Source organism: Sorex araneus, chromosome 3, assembly GCF_027595985.1.
Source record: "Sorex araneus isolate mSorAra2 chromosome 3, mSorAra2.pri, whole genome shotgun sequence".
NCBI lineage: Eukaryota > Metazoa > Chordata > Mammalia > Eulipotyphla > Soricidae > Sorex > Sorex araneus.
Window position 1 is genome coordinate 194,221,042 of NC_073304.1, and position 19,676 is coordinate 194,240,717.

Sequence of the window (19,676 nt, forward strand, 5' to 3'; positions counted from 1 at the left end):
GGAGTGCAGGGAGGTCTGCAAGATTTTTTTTAAAGGTGCGATTATAAATATACCCCGCGAATTGCGATTTCAAACAAACTTGTCAATCTGGGCTGCAGGAAAGGCAACACAGGCAGCTTTGCATGTATTTCGGGTGGTGTGACTCATGAGCATTACTTGTCTCCCCCAGGGAAGCAGCCTGCCCACCCACCAGTCACTGCTGGGGGAAATGATCCAACTCTAGAGCTCATCCCTGGCCAAGGACTTCCCTCTCCCCACCCCCTTTACAGACCTCCCTGATGCTTGGGAGCTCTCCCTTACCATGTCACCACGGACCTCTCCCCTAACCCCTTCCCCGCCAGTGCTTGGGGCTTTTGCTGCTGCAGGAATGGGGGCAGGGTGCACGCGGGGCACACGTGTACAAGAGAGCATGCTCAGTGCAGGGGTACCCCACGTGTGGCCTGCGCCTTTGCTCCCTGTCCCCACCCCCCCTCCCAGAGTCTCCCTGTAAAGTTCAGGATGAAAGGCCACCGTCAAACAAGGTTCCTGTATGTTATAAGTACACGCCCTGGGTACACACGCCTCGGAAAGCCCAGGAACTCAGTGGCTGTATACAAAGTAGATACCAGATGGATACTCTGTACCTAGGAACATTGGCCACTCCACGGGAGGTCTTCAGAACCCGCCCGGATTCTTTCCTCTGCGGATGGAAGGACCAGGGAGAGATCTGCAAGGGCAGACGCTGCAAGACCTTCCAGGGTGTCCATATTGTTTGGGGGTGTGCATCGTCAGCAAGGGCGTGACCACACACCTGGACACACGGATGTGGACACACGGGGCAACCGGGACGCACCTCCATCCCAAGCCGAGATAGGCCTGTAACCCTTAAACTCCAACATCCGAAGGAGGGGTAAAGGGGGCCCAGGGCCCCCAGCGCCTAGAGTTCGTCCCGGATCCGCGGGGACTGCTCTCCCGGCCCCAGCTCCGAGGCCACTCCTCTGTTCGAAAGCGAAGGGGGTGGGGCCGCGAGGGTGACTCACCCCGCCTCGGGGCCGGGGGAGCGCCCGAGCCGCGGCCCGGGCCGCCGGCAGCCGCGGCGCCTTTAAGCGCCTCCGCCCTCCCGCGCCCGTGCTCCCGGCTTCCTTTCCCGGGGCGGCGCGGCAGGCAGGGCCGGGCGCGGGGCGGGCGCGCGGACTGCCCCTCCCCCGGTGGGCCGGGCCTGCGCCGCTTCCTGCAGGAGCGGCCGGGAGCCGCGCAGGGGGCGGAGAGAGCGAGCGGCGAGCGGTGGCGGGGCGGCGCGGGGCGGCGCGGGGCGGAGGGCGCCCGAGGGCGAGCGGGCAGGCGGGCACGGCGGGTTCCAGGCCAGCCCCGGGGACGGACGGTTGGCCAGGCGCGCGGAGCCTAGCCGGGGCCTTGCCGGAGCCGGCCGGGCAGCTGGGGCCGCCGCCGCCGCCCGGGCCCGCCGCCCGCGCCCCCCACGCTGGCCCAGAGAGCTGAGGCCGCGTCGCCGCCGAGGATGTCCCGGAAGGGGCCGCGGGCGGAGGTGTGTGCGGACTGCAGCGCCCCGGGTAAGCGGGGCCGGGCTGGGGGCGGGACCGCGCGGCGAGGCCGCCGCCGGGCGGGCGCCGGGGCCTGGCGGGAGCGCCGTGCGGGGCCGGAGGGCGGGGCGGGGCGGGGGGCTGCGGCCTCCGGCCTCGGTCCCCGCCCGGGCCACTGCGGAGCCGCGTCCTTGGCGGGAGGGCTCGCCCGGGGGGCCCCCGGTGCGCTCGCGACCGCGGACGAGCCAGGAAGGACGTTACCGGCCCCCCTCCCACCCCTCGATCTGCGGGAGGCGGCCAGCTTGCGGGCCTTCCCCCCTCCATCTCAGTCCCCAACGGAAGCGCCAGCCTGGGGTGGCAGCAGGGCTGTGGCGGAGGCCGGCAGAGCTCCCGAGAGCGTGGTTTTGTGTCACCTCGGTGCCACCCCCGCGTCTTGCACCTGCTGCTCGCATGGTCTGCACGCCTGCCTGGGTGACTGAGGGCATGGGGTCGGGCCCACGTACATGCCCCCCCCCCCGACTCTGGCCTCTCGCTAGTGGACCAGGAGGTGGCCCCCACTAGGACTCCGCTCCGGAGGCTGGGGCTCCTCGCAGGGCCTGGCATTCCTGCCAGTCCAAGCCTGGGCATCACCCGCGGGGCATCCCCACCTCCCCCTGGTGACGGGGAGCCTCTAGACCTGGCCTTTCCGGTGCTCCAGCAAGGCCACCTGGGAAGGTGGACTTGGCATTTCCTGTCGCTTGGCACAAACACTGCCCCAGACTAACTTGAGGGGACAGGAGCAGGGGGCCGAGTTCCTGCTCCAGGCATGCTTCCTGGCGCCATACACCTCTGGTGTTTACCTTCTTCCCAGCAGAGTCAGGTCCTGGCTGTTGTGGATTGCCCCTCATGGGCTGGGGAAGTGAGGGACAGTGACCCCAGGACTCATCAGCTGGCCTGGGTCTGGGAAACCCCAGCTCCTGCAGCTTCTCCATAGAGAAGAAAATGCCCCTGGGATACCTCTGAGTAGATTTTGGGGCTGGGGAGCACAGTTAAGTGTGAGGGTACTGTACTATGGACCCAAAACTTCCTGCCACTCCCTGGACCCCAGCATATGGTGATTCTCCTGGAATCTAGACCTAGAGGTTTGCCCTAGGATGTCGGGCTGTGGCCCAGAATCCCAGGCCTCACGTCTGAGCTCAGCCCACAGGACCCATCATGGCCTGGAGCTATTAGGGCCCTCCTGTGTCTTTATGGGGAATTAACTGGAAACACTGAGTTCCTTTCCCCTGCCTTGGAAAGTCTAGAGATAAGAGAGCTTCCCTTCCTGAGTTTGCAGGCTGCTCAGCGCCTCTGCTGGGTCGGCACAGTGCAGGGAAAAAGAAGGATGTGGGGGTGCCACAAGTTAGGCTGTGTTGAGGTGCTTAGCAGGATTCTATCAGGGAAGTTTGGGTTTTAGTGCTGCCAGTTTCCGGCATACTCTGTGACCAACCCCTGGGAAGACTTTTTCTTGCTCTGGGCCACAGTTTCTTTTTTTTTTTTTTGCTTTTTGGGTCACACCCAGCGATGCTCAGGGGTTACTCCTGGCTTTGCACTCAGGAATTACTCCTGGCAGTGCTTGGGGGACCATATGGGATGCCGGGGATCGAACCCGGGTCGGCCGCGTGCAAGGCAAACGCCCTACCCGCTGTGCTATCGCTCCGGCCCCTGGGCCACAGTTTCTTAATGTGAGGCCGAAAGGAACTGTTTTGGGGCCAGAGCAATAGTACAGCAGGTAGGCTCTTGCATCACATCTGCTCCCTGATCTCCCCCAGGGGTGATCCTTTGGCACAGAACAAGGAGTAAGCCCTGAGCACCACTGGGTGTGCCCCCCTCCCTCCCAAAAAAAGCCCAAAATAAAAAAACAAAAAAAGATATGTTTTTTTTAGGATCCTCCCATCTCTGGTAGATCCTTGTCTGGTCCTAATTCTGTGCCAGAGGGACATAGGGTGACATCAGCAAGGCAGTTGTCCCTTCAGCTTGAAGCCTCCGGCCACCCTAGAGGCCACCCGGTGGGCTAGAGGAGCGGCCTGCCTCCAGTGGGTGCCTGGGATGTACTTTCCCTCTGACCCAGAATACAGGGCCGAGGGGAGAAGATCCAGCTGCCAGTGTGCTGGCACAGACTTGCCACCCCACCACGCAGTATGTGTGTGACACATTGTAGAGCATAACACAAACTCCGGTATTTGGATGCCATTCAGGACCCCAAGCAGGCTACTTGGGGATCCCCCTGCCGCCTGCTACATGGACCGACATTGGCAGCCTGAGAGCAGCCCTGGTAAGGAGGATTGAGCGTGAGCCACTGTCCGGGGCCTTGCTAAGGACTCCCACGCAGAGAGACCTGCCTCCCTGTGGTTGGCTGGTTGGGGGAGTCACGGTGAAAGATGACCCCAAAGGGATTCCCAATCCTCCCTTTGCTCCTAGGCTTGGGTACGTGGGATAAGTGTGACTGTTGGGAAGCAGATGGACTTAGCATGACTGCCGTGGCAGCTGGTGCATCTCACCAGGCACTGTTCTGTACCTGCCTGCCTGGGACCCCCAAACTGATGGGGTCAGGGAATCCAGATGGGGCTGCGATGATGGCTCAGAAGGTGAGACCTCATGCCTTGCATGCCAGAGGCCCAGCTTCCATCGCTGGCACTGCATAAGTCCCCAGGTACCACTAGTAGCAAACATGGAACAGCGCATTGGGAGTGGCCTCTGAGCACCACCATGTGTGGCCCCCTGAAGAAAAAAACAAAAAAACAAAAAGACTCCCAGGTGGAGAGTGTTTCTCCAGCTCCACTTCCCTCATGCTGCCACAGTCACGGCCCTGAGCTGCCCAGCCCAATTCCAAGGACCTGCTCTTCACCCCATGAGGCCTGTGGCCTTGCCAGCCCCGGCACAGCAATGATGGCGCCCTGAGGATGAGCAGGACTGGCCTCTGGCTAGGGAAATGTCACTGAACCTGCAGTCTTATTTGTCTTTTCTTGGGGTGAATGGAAGTTTGTCCCTGCTTACTGGGGTGCCTTTGTTCCCCTCATCCACAGTTTTCCTGAAGTTTCAGTTACTTATGGTCAACCACAGTCCAAAAATATGTACAGGGGCTGGAGTGATAGTACAGCGGGTAGGGCACTTGTCTTGCATATGGCTGACCAGGGTTTGATCCCCTGTACCTCATATGTTCTCCCGAGCACTGCCAGGAGTAATTTCTGAGTGTAGAGCCAAGAGTAACCTCTGAGCATCTTTGGGTGTGGCTCTGAAAATAAGAAAGTACTTCCACATTGTCTTTTTTGTTTGTTTTGTTTTGGGACCACACCCAGTGGTGCTAGGGCTTATTCCTAACTCTGTGCTCAGGGGTCACTCTTGGTGGGGCTCTGAAGACCATCCAAGGACCCAACCCAGATTGGGTGCACACAAGGCAAACGCCCCACCTGCTGTGCTTTCGCTTCGGCCCCTATATTGACATTTTATCACAATAGAATGTTGGAATTACTCCGTGCTCTTGCTAATCTCTATGTCTACAGTGTGAGCCTGACTTTATCAGGGATGTGAATGTACAGTGAGAAACGTAAAAAAAGCAGAGTGGATGTGGAGTCTGGTTCTCTCTAAGGTTTCAAATGGCCACTGAGGGGACTGGAGAGATAGTACTGTAGGGACGGCGCTTGCCTTGCACATGGCTGACCCAGGTTCAATGGGTTCGATATTCAGCAACCCTTATAATCCCTAAGCACAGAGCCAGGAGTGGGTCCTCAGCACAGCCGGGTGTGGCCCAAAAAAAGTCAGATCGACACTGAAATCCTGAGCCACTGAAATCCTGAGCCACTGCTGAGGACTTGGCTTCGGTGGCTGCCCATGCTTCCTGTCGCCCTGTGAGCTTTCACTTGTCTATAAACTTGGAAAGCCACCACTTCTTTCGAGAGGTAGAACCTTTCCACATCACTCTGGCGGCCCAGTCAGTGTCCCCCGAAAGGTAGCCAGTGCTATGACCTCCCATAGGTTCTTCCTGACTACTTTGAGAAAGCGGAATGTCTCCCTCAGGAGGCCTGGAGGTTCCTTGCAGACCACCAGGCCCGGTTCACTGCTCAGGCCCTTCAACACCAGGGTTCACACAGATTGCGCTGGCTGTGCTTGGAAGCCTCCAGGACTACATTGTAGTGCTTGGGGACCTTCCAGGGCTGTACCCAACGATGTTCAGGGAGCCAGATGGTGCCAGGAATGGAACCAGGGCCAGCTGCAAGAAAGCAAATGCCTTAACCCCCTACTCTCTGTCTCTCTGGGGTTGTCTTTTCTTTAGGGTCATACCCAGTGGGGTTTAGGGGCTGCACCCAGCTATGGCTACTCGCTGGGTACTCAGGGCACCATCTGTGCCAGGGATTGAACCCATGCTTCCTCCATACAGAGCGTACACTCATGCCACTGCGTACCTCTGGCCCCTTTCTCCAAGGAGCTGACCCCTGGCCTGGGAAAGGCTGGCCTGCTGGCCCTCTGCTGCTGTGGCCTAGCATGGTGACATGAATTCCCCTTAGGCAAAGACCCAGAACTTGGAGGACTCTGCACTGGGTAACATCAGCCCGTACCCCTCACCCTAAGAAGCCAGAGGCAGAGGAGGCTGACATGGGTGGGAGTCTCCACATCCCCTAACCTTTGTGTTCCCTACTGGGCCAAAAGTAGGTCTGAGAGCCTCTTTAATCTTCTAGTCGCCATTTATCTCAGACACCTCAGGGTCCTGCTGCTTAGAAACAGGTGAGAGGGTTGTGGGTAGGTCCTTGGGGATAAGGAGTAGGTAAAAGGGTCAGCATAGGCTCTTCACTTGGGTCCAGAACTGAGCTGGGCCCAGCATGCTCCAGACAGTGTCCCCTGCCCACCCTCCCTGAGGCTGGGAGGGTGTCTCTGTCTCTGTCTCTCTCTGTCTTAGGGTCACACCTGGTGATGCCCAGGGGTTACTCCTGGTGGTGCTCAGGGGACCCTATAGGATGCCGGGCCCGGAAATGGAAGCTGGGCCTGGCAGGTGCAAGGCCAGCACCCTCCCCGCTATCTGCGGCCCCGGCCCTCAGATCTTGGTCTCTCTCTTTTTTTTTTTTTTTTGGTTTTTGGGACACACCTGGCGATGCACAGGGGTTACGCCTGGCTCTGCACTCGGGAATTACTCCTGGCGGTGCTCAGGGGACCATATGGGATGCTGGGATTTGAACCCAGGTCGGCCGCGTGCAAGGCAAACGTCCCACCCGCTATGCTATCACTTCAGCCCCAGATCTTGGTCTCTTATGCACTGCCGTGGCCAGGGCTGCCCAGGATCTGCTCAGCCTGGTGCCTGGCCTGTCTTTCCAAGCTTGGCTGCTTTGGTGGGGACACAGGCCTGGGGCGGAGGCCTCTGAGCGGCCCATTTGTGATCCTGGCCTGGGCGGCTCCCCACTTACAGGAAACCCCACCATTTCAACAAGAGGAATTTAGGCTGCGTCATTTCCAGCTTCCTGCCTCAGCTGCCGGAGAAGGCTGGTCAGCAGCCCCCTGACCCAGTGTGTTTGGGAGTGGGGGAGGGAGCTTTCCATGTTGGGGGGGGCCTCATTGTTTGAATGAAAGCAGCACAAAAGTGTGCCCAAGGGCTCCCCCTCTTGGCACAGATGGTGGGTCCCGGGAATCCACCCCTGAGGGCAGTGGGTGGCAGGTTTGTGAGTCCCTTCCGTGTCCTCGTGTCCTCGGCAGGCTTGGGGTATGGGCTGTGAGGAGGCCCTAAAGAAGGCCAGATCCACCCAAGCTATCCCTTGCACTTCCCCCACAGCGTTGGTGGGGTGGGGGCGTGGGTAGGGGGCCTCTCTGTAGGGCTCAGGCCCGGCCTGCCGTGGTCTCCTCCACGCCCTCCTGGGGGCCCCACTGGCTGTCCAAGGACCCCACTGAGTCCCCTTCTGCTTAGGAGAGGCTCACCCAGCTCTTCGCTGTCCTCGGGCACCCACTTCTGGACTCCCTGGGCACCACCGGGTAGGCAGAGAGCCAGTCCGCTGCCCCCACCCCAGGATGGACTTGCTGAGCCTGGGCGGGGGCCTGGGAGCGAGGCTCCCTGCCCCCACTCACCCGCACAATGGCTGCTTTCTGCCTTGTGACCTTTCCACAGCCTGCGCTGGGCGCCGCCTCCCCTTCTCCCAGAAGCCTGGGTGGGTAGCATCTCCCCTGCCCCGGCAGATGGACCCCCAGAAGCTCCCATCCTGCCCCAGCCCCCCTTCCTGTTTCCAAGGTGCACCTCTCCTGAGGAGTGGAATGGCCCCAGGCTCTCCTGCCGGGCAAGGCAAAGAGGGAGCAAGGGGCACTGGCGAGGCTGGTCTCCTGCCTCCGGGAGCCTCGCACTCCATCCCAGCCACCCCTCGGCAGCTGTGTGACCTTGGGCAAGCCCTCTAAGCCCTGTCTGAGCCACTGTTTCCTGGTCGCTTCAACAGGGCCAACGTTTGCTGCCTTGCCCGGCAGCTGCAGGAGGCTTCGAGAGGCTTCTCGCCTGCCAGGATGAGGGTGCGAGGGTCAGGGAGGCAGCTCACCGAGTCCACTTAAATCTGGGGTAGAGGCGGGATGTGAACTTGCCAGGGTGCCTGGGCGGGGCCGGGGGTGCTGCCTCCCTTCTCAGGACTCCTGCCTTCCTGGGGAAGGGCTGGGCAGTGTTCTTCCGAGGATAGCCTGCCCACTGGTCGCGGTGGCTGCGGGACAGGAAGCCATGCAGCTGAGCTGGCCCTGGGACCTCACATCCCCAGACGCCCAAAGCTGTGTAGGGGGGGCCTGGCTTGGGGGCTTGGGGGTGGGGGGGCACTGGCTGGGAGCCTTTGGGGGAATCCCTCCCTTGCTGGCACGCTGCTTCTTTATTGAGGATCAAGGAGTATGTGTGTGTGTGTGTGGAGGTGGGGGACGAGGTACAGGCAGTCCACTATTTACGATTTTTTGACTTCAGGATGGTGTGACCATGATACACAGTCGAATTAGGGCGTGCTGCTTTCACTTGGGTACCGTGTTTCAGAAACTGCATGAGACCCAATACTTCTTTTTGAGAGGAGGGGAGGAGGGCAGTACCCAGCAATGTTCATGGGTTACTCCTGAATCTACACTCAGGAATTAGTCCTGGCATTGCATGGGGGACCATATGGGATGCTGGGGATTGAACCCTGGTTGGCTGCATGTAATGACCTACCCACTTTACTATCACTCTGGCCGGCCCCTGTTTGTTTGTTTTTGTTTGGGGGCCATGCCTGGCAGTGCTCAGGGCTTACTCCCTGCTCTGTGCTCAGGGATCACCCCTGGTGGGCTTCAGAGACCATATGTGGTACCAGGGATCGAACCTGGGTCAGCCACATGCAACCATCCCATGGGCATCCCAGACTCAGTTGTAAGATGGACTTTGTGCCAGGATCCTGCCCAACGGTGGTCAGGTCAATGCACTCTGAGCATGTGGCCGTGAAGTGCAGCTGTGCCGTCGTCTTCCCTGAGCCTGTCCAGTCAACATCTCTTACGGTGGGTTGTCGGGAAGCTCTGCAGAGCCTCATGCAGATTCAGCAGGTGCTCAGGGGGCCTCCCCGTGCTTGTCCCCCACTCTGCAGACCCAGGCTGGGCATCCATCAGCAGGGGCGTGCTGGTGTGTGACGAGTGCTGCAGCGTGCACCGGAGCCTGGGCCGCCACATCTCCATTGTGAAGCACCTTCGCCACAGCGCCTGGCCACCCACACTGCTGCAGGTATGGCCACGTGCGTGCTGCTCCCCCCCATCATTGCCATGAGCAGTGGCGCAGGCGGTGTCTGCCCCCCGCCCCTCCTGCAGAACCCACCTCGTGAGTCCCAGCCCTCTGCTCAGCTCACTGTGTGATGGGCATGTCCAGACCCAGGCGCTCTCCCTGGCTTTCCTGCGTCCTTGTCATTCTCTGTGGCAACAAGCAAGTCACTTACCCTCTCTTGACTTTGGCATGCTCGCCCCATGACCATGCATGTCCTCGGTGGCCAGTCCGGCTGGGGGTGTCCTGTGCCTGGCCTCCAGTAGACCCTGGTGCTGTTTCCAGTGGTGTGGGCTCTGGCCAGCATGGAGGTGTGACCCCCAGTGCCCAGTGGGCAGTCTCGCTGGCCTCTCTCCCCTGCAGATGGTGCACACACTCGCCAGCAATGGTGCCAACTCCATCTGGGAGCACTCCCTGCTGGACCCCGCACAAGTGCAGACTGGCCGGCGCAAAGCCAACCCCCAGGACAAAGTGCAGTGAGTCACCCCGTCAGCCTGGAGGGGTGTGGGCAGGGGCCATAGGGCCTGGGCTGTGGGCCGACCCGGGCTAACGAGTGTCTCCTGCTCTGTGCCCCGTTTCCTCCTGTGTGTCCTACACAGCCCCATCAAGTCCGAGTTCATCAGGGCCAAGTACCAGATGCTGGCCTTCGTGCACAAGCTTCCCTGCCGGGACGATGACGGCGTCACAGCCAAAGACCTCAGCAAGGTTTGAGGGGCCCCACTGCAAAGGCAGGGTGGGCCTCTGCTCTTCTCACCCACCACGCCCTAAGGCCACCTTCACCACCGCTGAGCCCCAGGTCCCCACAGCCTGCCAGGTCTGGTGAGACTCAGGCATGTGGCAGGTCAGGACAGCAGGGCTGGGGCCAGGATGGAGCCCTGGTAGAGCAGATGCAGCATGTATAAGAGACCCTGGGTTCCATCTCGACACAACCACCACGTTCGTTTTTATTTTGTGTGTTTTGTTTGGGGGGCCCAGTCTGCGATGTACAAGTGGTCTCTGCTCAGAGGTCACTCCTGGCGGTGCAGGGGGCCTGAACCCAGGCCTCCCCCATGCAGAGCACGCCAGCCCACTGAGCTGTCTTTCTGACCCCACGACCATTTTCAGGAAGGGAAAACAAAAGCATGGTGATATCGTGTGAGGTTTTGCAGCTCCCAAGTGGACATACAGATTAAAATCCCTTCGCTGTTGAAAACTGGGAAACTCAGGGCCATTAGCTGGCAGAGCCTTGGTGTTCCCTTCTGTGGATGGGGACCACAGTGGCAGTGCCTGCTTCAAAGATGGCCTCTGTTCTGAGCAGAGCACACGGTCACCTCCAGGGCAGCCCCTGTCCTCCTGCCGGCCCCGCGCCTGGCCCCACTGTGCCACTCACGTCTGTCACACTCTGCTCTTTGCAGCAACTGCATTCGAGCGTGCGGACGGGCAACTTGGAAACGTGTCTACGCCTGCTGTCCCTGGGCGCCCAGGCCAACTTCTTCCACCCAGAGAAGGGCACCACACCTCTGCACGTAGCTGCCAAGGCCGGGCAGACACTGCAGGCTGAGCTGCTTGTCGTGTACGGGGCTGACCCCGGTGCCCCGGATGTCAATGGCCGCACACCCATTGACTATGCCAGGTGAGGGCGGGCGGGCTGCTGGTGAGGTGTGGGCAGGGACTGGGAGCGGGTGGCCCTGCAGAGCTGAGCCATGTCCCCTCCACAGGCAGGCGGGGCACAACGAGCTGGCGGAAAGGCTAGTTGAGTGCCAGTATGAGCTCACTGACCGGTTGGCCTTCTATCTCTGTGGACGCAAGCCAGGTGAGCAGTTAGGGGCGAGCCTGTCCGGGCCAGGCAGGTGGACCCAGGCACACCCCAGCAGCAGATACCGTGGTGACTCTGCGGCTAGGGAATGGTGTTGCTAGGCAACTGGCTCCTGTGAAATCCCTATGGCTGCAGAGGGCTAGGGTAGGGAGTGGGGGGGGGGGGCTTGACTTCCCCCCCAGCTCCCAGGGCTCTGGGGACAGACCAAGCCCCCTTCCCTCTGCCTAGCATTTGGAGGTGTCCAGCCCCCGCTCCTGACTGTGAGGTGGGTTCCCAACTGCTCAGGCCACCCAGCACCAGTGACTTAGCATTTTTATTTTTGTTCAGATCACAAGAATGGGCATTACATCATCCCACAGATGGCTGACAGGTGAGTGCCCACCTGATGCTGCTTCCCAGAGGCTGTTGGATACCCTTCAGGTGCCTCAGGCCCAGAGCCTTCACCCTTCTCATTTCCCAGGTTTCAGATTTCTGGGGACCCTTCAGACCCTGCTCCTGCATATCTCCCCCCACCCCCAATCACAAGCATTTCATAGTCCATCATTTCCTAACACTGGGCCCCGAGGTAGATAAGAAATGTTAGCTGAGCGCATGCCTGAGGCTGTCCACTCAGGGGCGTGTGCCTCAGTACAGGGATCATCGGAGGGAGCAGACTCCCTCAGCTCCAGGCCTGCTGGCACTGACCCCCAGTGAAATCTACCCAGGACTGTGCTAGTCAGTGAGATGGTGGTGGGTGTGGGGGGTTGCCTACATTGGAGCTGCTGACCAGGCCCCTTTGGTGTGCTTAGAAATGGGGGTGTTGTGTAAGGATTCCTGCATGTCTGCCTCTGATCTAAAGGCCCCCAGTGCCCAGGAAAACACGCCCCCAGCCTACTCGCCCTGCTCACAGGATGGCTGCCAGCACCACCTAGTGGCCATCTCTGATGCCCACGTCTTGAGCACAAGCTGTGCCTATTTACCAGGCTCCCTCCCTCCCCAAAGGCCTGTGTAGGCAGATGGGGACAGTGTGGCCTCAGGTCCCTCAACCAAGACCTCTTCTGAGACCCCAAGACTAACTCCCTGCTTCTCTGGTCTGATCTGCTTGGGGTGTGTGCCTGAGGGTGTGTACGTATGTATATGTGCGTGTTGTAAATACATAAGGGCAGGTGTTGAGAGTGGGACAGCTGTGACTGAGATGTGATTCCTACCCTTCAGAAGCACTGAAGGTCCAGAGAGGGTGGTGTGTCCCCACACACTTGTCTTGCTGGGGGGGGGAATATGGCAGGAGGGGCAGAGGCACCCCGGCAGGGTGTGCGGCCAGCATGGAGAGAGGCGGGGGAGTCCCAGAAGCAATACAGTTCTGCGTGTGGGCTCTGACAAGAGTAGCAGCTGTCTCCGGGGCAGCAGGTCCAAGCAGGGGAGCGTGGGGCCTGTGCAAGCTGTTTCACCTGTCGGGTCTGGGTACCCACGCCTGGAAATGAAGGAGACTGTTGCTGTCTTTGAACTGTTGAAATGATTCAGTAAGATAATGCAGGCAGGGGCTAGAGCAATAGCACAGCTGGTAGGGTGTTTTTGCCTTGCACGCGACCGACCTGGGTTCGATTCCCAGCATCCCATATGGTCACCTGAGTACTGCCAGGAGTAATTCCTGAGTTCAGAGCCAGGAGTAACCCCTGTGCATCGCCAGGTGTGACCCAAAAAAGGAAAAAAAAAAAGAGAGAGAGAGAGAGAGATAATGCAGGCAAAGCATTTAGCATAATTTTTTTTTTCTTTATGGGTCACACCCAGCAGTGCTCAGGGGTTATTCCTGGCTCTGCACTCAGGAATTACTCCTGGCCGTGCTGGGGGAACCATATGGGATGCCAGGGATCGAACCCAGGTCAGCAGTGTGCAAGGCAAATGCCTTACCGCTGTGCTATTACTCAGCCCCTAGCATAATTTTTTATTTTTTATTTTTTTGCTTTTTGGGTCACAGCCAGCGATGCTCAGGGGTTACTCCTTGCTCTGCACTCAGGAATCACTCCTGGTGGTGCTCAGGGGACTATATGGGATGCTGGGACTCGAACTGGGTCGGCTGCGTGCAAGGCAAATACCCTACCCACTGTGCTATCGCTCCAGCCCCCCTAGCATAATTTTTAAATTGAGCTTTTTGTGGACTGTGCCAAACAAAACTGTCATTAGTAAAATATTTTTAGAACCAAGGCTAATACGGGTGTTTGAGAAAAGTCACCTTGGCTACTGGGTGACTGGGTAAAAGGGGATTTTAGGGGCTAGTATGGCCAGGTATGGCCCAAACACCAAAAAGAAGAAAGAAAACAGAAAGGAGAAGCTGTTATGGGACTGGAAAGCTACTACAGGGCAGAAGGTGCTTGCCTTGCACATGGCTGACCTTAGCTCTGTCCCTGCTAGCAGACGGTCTCCCAGGCACTGACAGGAGTGACCCCCCAAGCACCATCACTTGTTTTGAGCCACACCTGGTGGTTCTCAGGAGTTACTCCTGGCTCTGCACCCAGAAAGTACTTCTGGAAGTGTTTGGGGGGACCGTATGGGCTGCTGGGAATCAAACACAGGTTGGCCACGTGCAAGGCAAATGCCCTTCCCACTGTACCACCGCTCCAGCCCCCAGCACCCCCACTTATGTTCCTAAAACTACAACTAACCAAAGAAATTCCCAGAGCTCAGGATGTAGGGCAGCAGTTGCATCTGCTGGTCCTGTGTGAGCCCTGGGCTTGGTCCCCGGCACCTTTCCGAAAGAGAGAGAGGAACTGATACAAATCTCAGGCGGGAGAAATCAAGGGGCCAGCGCCCAGGGTGAGGGAAGCTCTGAGTGTCTGCCAGAAGCAGATGCTGGCACCAGGGCCATGGACCAAGGAGGGCCCCGGGCGGGAGGAGCTCAGCTTTGCGTGCTTGGGGGCTGTGTGTGCGTGGAATTGGCTCTGGGCTTGCTGTGGGAACGTGTCTGCTGGCCTGCTCCGGGGTAATTGCTGCCTCTGTCCTGTTCTTCCCTCTGCTGCCTTCCTCTGGACTTAGATCCCGGCAAAAGTGCATGTCTCAGAGGTATATGGTGTCTGCTATGGATGCAGGCTGGGGGGCCGGGCGCAGCGGGGTGGGCACTGGGAGGCAGCTGGTGTGCGCCATCTTGGGCGGGTCATCTCCCTGGGATCCTTGCATGTGTGGGAGGTCACTGGCAGGGGCTGGGCCACCTCTAATGTCTGGACTTTGCCCTTCTCGTGTCCATCTGCCTCCCTTGTCCACAGCCTGGACCTGTCCGAGTTGGCCAAAGCTGCCAAAAAGAAGCTGCAGGCGGTGAGTGCTGGGCAGGCCCGTGTCTGGGGACGGCTCCCCACCTCTGACACCCCCACTCAGTGGCTGCCCCGCCCTTTGGGGGGAGATGTGGATTGTGAGAAAATTAATTTGAGAAATATGGCACAAGAGGAAGAGAGAGATCCGGGGGCGGTGTGGCATGAGGGACACGCGCTGTCGTTCTCTGGCCATATGGTGAGTTGGCCTGGTTGGTGTGGGGGCCAGTTTCCCTGACAGAGCCTGCACCCCTCTCTCTGCCTTCAGCTCAGTAACCGGCTTTTTGAAGAACTTGCCATGGACGTGTATGACGAGGTGGATCGAAGAGAAAATGATGCTGGTGAGCTGCGATGGCCACTGGAGGCCTCGGGATGGCAGAACTGCCGGAGGGGGGAAGGTTGGCCTCTGGGACTGCAGGGTCCCCTCGGGCTAGAGAGCTAATACCGTGGATGGGGTGCTGGCCTGCATGGGACAGACCCTGGATGGACTCCGAACACCATATATGGTCCCCCAACACTGCCAGGAGTGATCCCTGAGCACAGAGCCAGGAGTAATCCCTGAGCACTGCCAGGTGTGGCTCGGCAGTGAAAAATAAAAGGGGGTCCTTGGTAGACCTTCGCATGAGCCCTTGCCACTGTGAACCTGCCTGGGCAGCTTCCCTGGGTGGCTGGGCCCAGTGTGCTGAGCTGCAGGCAGCTGGCCTGTCCCCCACCCCCAGACCCACATTCGTCTCTGCTCTGGCTGCCGCCCACTCTGGCTCTCTCCCCAGCCCCGCTCCACCCCCCTGCGTCACTCCAGACTGGGTGGGGTGGGGACATCAGGACGCCTGTTCCATTTGTCGTCCCAGCCTGCTTGCCCAGCTTTGCCCTTCAGCAAAGAGAGACCACTCCCTCACCGAGAGAGACCCGGGGCCGTGCGGACCCCTGCGTGGATCCTGCCCTCACTGGGGGGTGGGGACCTGGAAGCCCTGCTCAGCTCTCTGCTCCCCCACCCCCCAGTGTGGCTGGCTACCCAGAACCACAGCACCCTGGTGACGGAGCGCAGTGCCGTGCCCTTCCTGCCTGTCAACCCCGAGTACTCTGCCACGCGGAACCAGGTGAGGCCGTGGGGGTTCTCCCCTCTGAGTGCTCTCAGCGCTGCCTGGGCCTCCCATTGTGTTGCCTGGACAGGGCAGTTTGCCCCACTCACCCTGGGCCGGCTGGGGGGCTGGAAGAGAGCGAGGGGAGCAGCTTGTCCCAGAGAACAGCCCCGTGCCCCGAGGCCGTGTCATTCCCCACCCGCTATTCTACACGGGCCAGACTGGGGTTTTTCATCTGCGGAGAAATCCGGGGGCACCTGCTTCTGTGTCCCCTACTCCTCGAAACACTCCGTCACGCCGCCCGGGTCCTTTCTGCCTTGCAGGGGCGACAGAAGTTGGCCCGCTTCAATGCGCGGGAGTTTGCCACTCTGATCATTGATATTCTCAGTGAGGCCAAGCGCAGACAGCAGGGCAAGGGCCTGAGCAGCCCCACAGGTGGGCAGGGCTGGGCATCGGGCGCAGTTGGGGGGCAAGGACGTTTTTCCTCTGGTGGGAGGCTCCCTGGGCAGGCTGTGACCGGCCTCTGCTCTCAGATACCCTCGAGCTCTCGGCCCGGAGTAGCGACATCGACGACCAGCACGACTATGACAGCGTGGCCTCGGACGAGGACACGGACCAGGAGCCCCTGCGGAGCACCGGTGCTGCTCGGAACAACCGCGCCCGGGTCTGAGCCTGCCCCTCCCCCAAGGCCTCCGGCCTGTCCTAACCCAGGAGTCCCCGGGACCGAGGGGCTGGTCACCACCTTGAGAGCAGCCCTGGAGGCCTCTGTCCCCGGCCGGGGCTGACCAGTGGCCTCGCTCTGCAGAGCATGGACTCCTCAGACCTGTCGGACGGCGCCGTGACGCTGCAGGAGCACCTGGAGCTGAAGAAGGCCCTGGCCACCTCCGAGGCGAAGGTGCAGCAGCTCATGAAGGTCAACAGCAGCTTGAGTGACGAGCTCCGGAAGCTGCAGAAGGAGGTGAGCGCTGCGGCGCGCAGCGGGTGGGGGGTGGGTCTGCCCCGCCGTCGGGGTCGCGGACTGGACCCTCCCAAGTTTCTTTGCCTGTCCAGATCCACAAGCTGCAGGCGGAGAACCTGCAGATACGACAACCCCAGGGGCCAATACCCACCTCCCCGCTGCCCACTGAGCGGGCGGAGCACGTGGCCATGGGGCCTGGCGGGAGCTCACACCGCAGGGACCGCCAGGCCTTCTCCATGTACGAGCCCGGCTCCACCCTGAAGCCCTATGGGGGCCCGCCAGGAGACGAGCTCGCCACCCGGCTGCAGCCTTTCCACGGCACTGTGAGTGGCCGGTGGGGCGCGGGGTGGGTACAGGACAGGGCTGCCACGGGGCCCCTCTGACGTGCGCTGTGCTACCCCCAGGAGCTGGAGGACGACGCCATCTATTCCGTGCATGTCCCTTCTGGCCTTTACAGGGTAAGCAGGGCCTAGAGAGGGGACTTGGCCTCTGACGATGCGTCCTGAGCCTGGGTGGCAGGCTCTGTGCAGACCCGGGCACGGGGACCGTGGGCACACAGTCCTCCCCTCCCCTCCCCGGCCCCCTACTGCACGGCAGAGCTCCAGGAGGGACAGGGCCAGGAGTGGCTGACGCTGGACTCTGTGGGTTTCAGATCCGGAAGGGGGTGTCAGCCTCAGCGGTGGCCTTCACGCCATCCTCGCCGCTGCTCTCCTGTTCCTCGGAGGGAACCCGCCACACGGTAATGGTCACGTGGTGACAGTTATGGCTGCACACCTGGTGGCTGGGGAGCCTGGGGGCAGCTGGGGGCCCAGCTACATCCCCTCAGCCGCCACCCTTTCCCTTCCAGAGCAAGCTTTCCCGCCACGGCAGCGGCGCCGACAGTGACTATGAGAACACGCAGAGTGGGGACCAAATGCTTGGGTGAGGCGTCCCAGGGGAAGGAGTGTGGGTGGGCCCCGGGGGGCCGAGAGGGTGTTACGCCAACGGTCTCCTGGCTGCAACGTTTCTTTCTCACCCTGGGCCTCAGACTGGAAGGGAAGAGGTTTCTAGAACTGAGCAAGGAGGAAGACTTCCACCCAGAGTTGGAAAGCCTGGAGGGAGAGCTGGACCCCGGGCTTCCCAGCACCGAGGACGTCATCCTGAAGACGGAGCAGGTCACCAAAAACATTCAGGAATTACTGCGAGCTGCCCAGGAATTCAAACATGACAGGTAAGGGGGTGGCGGTCGGGGCAGGCTCCCAATGCTTTCTGGGGGTGCTGCCGAGAGAACCCTCCTGGAGAGCCCACGCTCATTCCTCCAATCCCCCCCCCCCAGCTTTGTGCCCTGCTCAGAGAAGATCCATTTGGCTGTGACTGAGATGGCCTCTCTCTTCCCAAAGGTAAAAGGGGTGAGGGTGGGCAGGGACTGGCGGCTGGCGGGAGACCCCAACACCCTGCCTTGCCGCTGCGGAGAGACTCAGGGCTCCCTCCCTCCCGCTCCCGCCAGAGGCCAGCACTGGAGCCGGTGCGCAGCTCTCTGCGGCTGCTGAACGCCAGCGCCTACAGGCTGCAGAGCGAGTGCCGGAAGACAGTGCCCCCAGAACCCGGCGCCCCCGTAGACTTCCAGCTGCTGACTCAGCAGGTGATCCAGTGCGCCTACGACATTGCCAAGGCTGCCAAGCAGCTGGTGACCATCACCACCCGAGAGAAGAAGCAGTGACCACTCTCCCTGCACCCCACCCGCCCCCGGACCTCTCCAGCTACGGGAGCTGGGCCACTCCAGACACTAATCCCCACCCCAGAAGAGCCGCTGGCGCAAGTGCCCTTAGTGCTGCCACCCTCCCTTGGTAGCCAGGCGCCCTGATGCCCGCCCCCCTTAGTCCCCCAAGGATGGGGAGGTGGGGTGGCAGGAGCTTCTGTCCCCCCCACATTCCATGCACCTCCCCCCTGTACATAGCATCCCCTCCCCCTTTAGCGTGCAGGGGCCTGCAAGGCATCACTCCCAGCCCCTTGCCCTCCGGGGCCTCCTCAGCAAAGGGTCTGGTGGGGACACTCCAAGTAGGGCTGCTCTCCCTACATGCACCCCACCCCCACGAGCCAGTTCAGCCCTATCGGGGGCTGAGCGGGGGCATCCCCCTCCTTTGTATATAATCTCTGGATGTCCCCCGCCCTGTAGCCACCAGCCCCCCTGCTGCTCTCCTCTAATGCCAAAGGACCCCTGCCTAGGACACAGCCCCCAACCTGTGTTCCGGGGTCCCCAGCAGCAAACACTGGAAATTTTTTTTTCTCTCTTCCACCCTTAATTTTAACGTCGTGGTAACTGCGTGTCCCTGTGTGCCTGCGTGTGAGTGTGCGGGACGGCAGTGCCGTTCCAGAAGCCTGGCCCATCTGGAGCTCTGTGAGGGGAGAGGGGAACCGAGCAGCAGGACCTAACCCGCCCCCCCTTCCTGGGGCCAGCCACTGCGCGGACAAACAGCTGGGGTCCTGCCCGCTACCTCCCCTCCCCACTCCCCTCGCTCCTACTACTTCTTTATGAACTTAACAACAAAAACCACTTCTCCATCTTCCTCCCCGCCCTCGTGAGGGGGGAACGTGTGCTGGCTGGGGCCAAGACCTGAGCACCCGAGCCTGGGGCTGGCTCCCCAGGGTCCCCGGCTCAGATGAGACCTCCTCCCTGTAACCTCTAAGAGGCCAGCATCTGCACCTGTGGTATCTGGGTACTTGGAACCAGGGCTGCAACCTGGGCACCCTGGAGCAGCAGATGGCAGCACCTACCAGCTCTTCTCCCATCCCACCTCTGCCCTGAGGGGCCAGGCTCTACCTGTGTGGCGGTGGGTGGGCTGTCAGAACGTGTGTCATGTACATTTGTATCAAAAATAAATAAGTGACCATGTGCTGTTTCTGATGCGCAGAGAACTGGGGAGGCGGCAAACTAAGAAGCCAAGGACAACTTGGACGAGCCCATTTTGGGAACCTCTTTAGTTATTGTTGATGATGATGTTTTGGGTCACATCCAGCAGTGCTCAGAGCTGCTGACTGCTGGCTCTGTACTCAGAGATGACTTCTGTTGGGATTCAGGGGACCATTTGGGATGCCGGGGGTCAAATCCAGGTCAGCCACGTGCAAGGCAAACACCCTACCTGCTGTGCTATCCCTTCAGCCTGGGCAGCCTCTTGAGGTCGCCTCAGAAAGGGGCCAGGAACAAAACACTTGTTTCCGTAACTGCACCACTATTCCATGCACATGTACACCTTTGGTGGCAGGAAATGTTCTGTCTGATTCTGGAGACCTCAAAGCTAGGTTGGCCCGGGCCAACTTGATTTTATGAACTCCCT

General features: G+C 60.4%; 1 protein-coding gene across 2 annotated transcripts; it reads left to right on the forward strand.

Annotated features, from left to right (window-relative positions):
* Window positions 1–1,228: 1,228 nt before the first annotated feature.
* GIT1 (GIT ArfGAP 1) lies at window positions 1,229–19,234 on the forward strand. Of its 2 annotated transcripts, XM_055131680.1 has the most exons (21): window positions 1,229–1,547; window positions 9,086–9,219; window positions 9,616–9,728; window positions 9,852–9,957; window positions 10,647–10,864; window positions 10,950–11,044; window positions 11,375–11,417; window positions 14,057–14,083; window positions 14,284–14,332; window positions 14,594–14,666; window positions 15,325–15,422; window positions 15,728–15,839; window positions 15,938–16,068; window positions 16,210–16,362; window positions 16,455–16,685; window positions 16,767–16,820; window positions 17,015–17,101; window positions 17,210–17,283; window positions 17,390–17,572; window positions 17,678–17,741; window positions 17,849–19,234. In XM_055131680.1, exons 1-21 carry the CDS (start codon window positions 1,496–1,498, stop codon window positions 18,059–18,061), a joined length of 2,310 nt encoding a protein of 769 aa, XP_054987655.1. In that variant the 5' UTR covers window positions 1,229–1,495; the 3' UTR covers window positions 18,062–19,234. The 2 variants fall into 2 exon arrangements, with proteins under 2 accessions (XP_054987655.1, XP_054987656.1); XM_055131681.1 differs by lacking the exon at window positions 14,057–14,083.
* Window positions 19,235–19,676: the final 442 nt, after the last annotated feature.

What these genes read in the sequence shown, in the direction of transcription:
- GIT1 (XM_055131680.1), top strand. Translation starts at nt 1,496, where the DNA reads ATGTCCCGGAAGGGGCCGCGGGCGGAGGTGTGTGCGGACTGCAGCGCC. An exon ending in CAGGAATTCAAACATGACAG is followed by an intron (nt 17,573 to 17,677) that starts GTAAGGGGGTGG and finishes CCCCCCCCCCAG; the next exon opens with CTTTGTGCCCTGCTCAGAGA. An exon ending in TGGCCTCTCTCTTCCCAAAG is followed by an intron (nt 17,742 to 17,848) that starts GTAAAAGGGGTG and finishes CGCTCCCGCCAG; the next exon opens with AGGCCAGCACTGGAGCCGGT.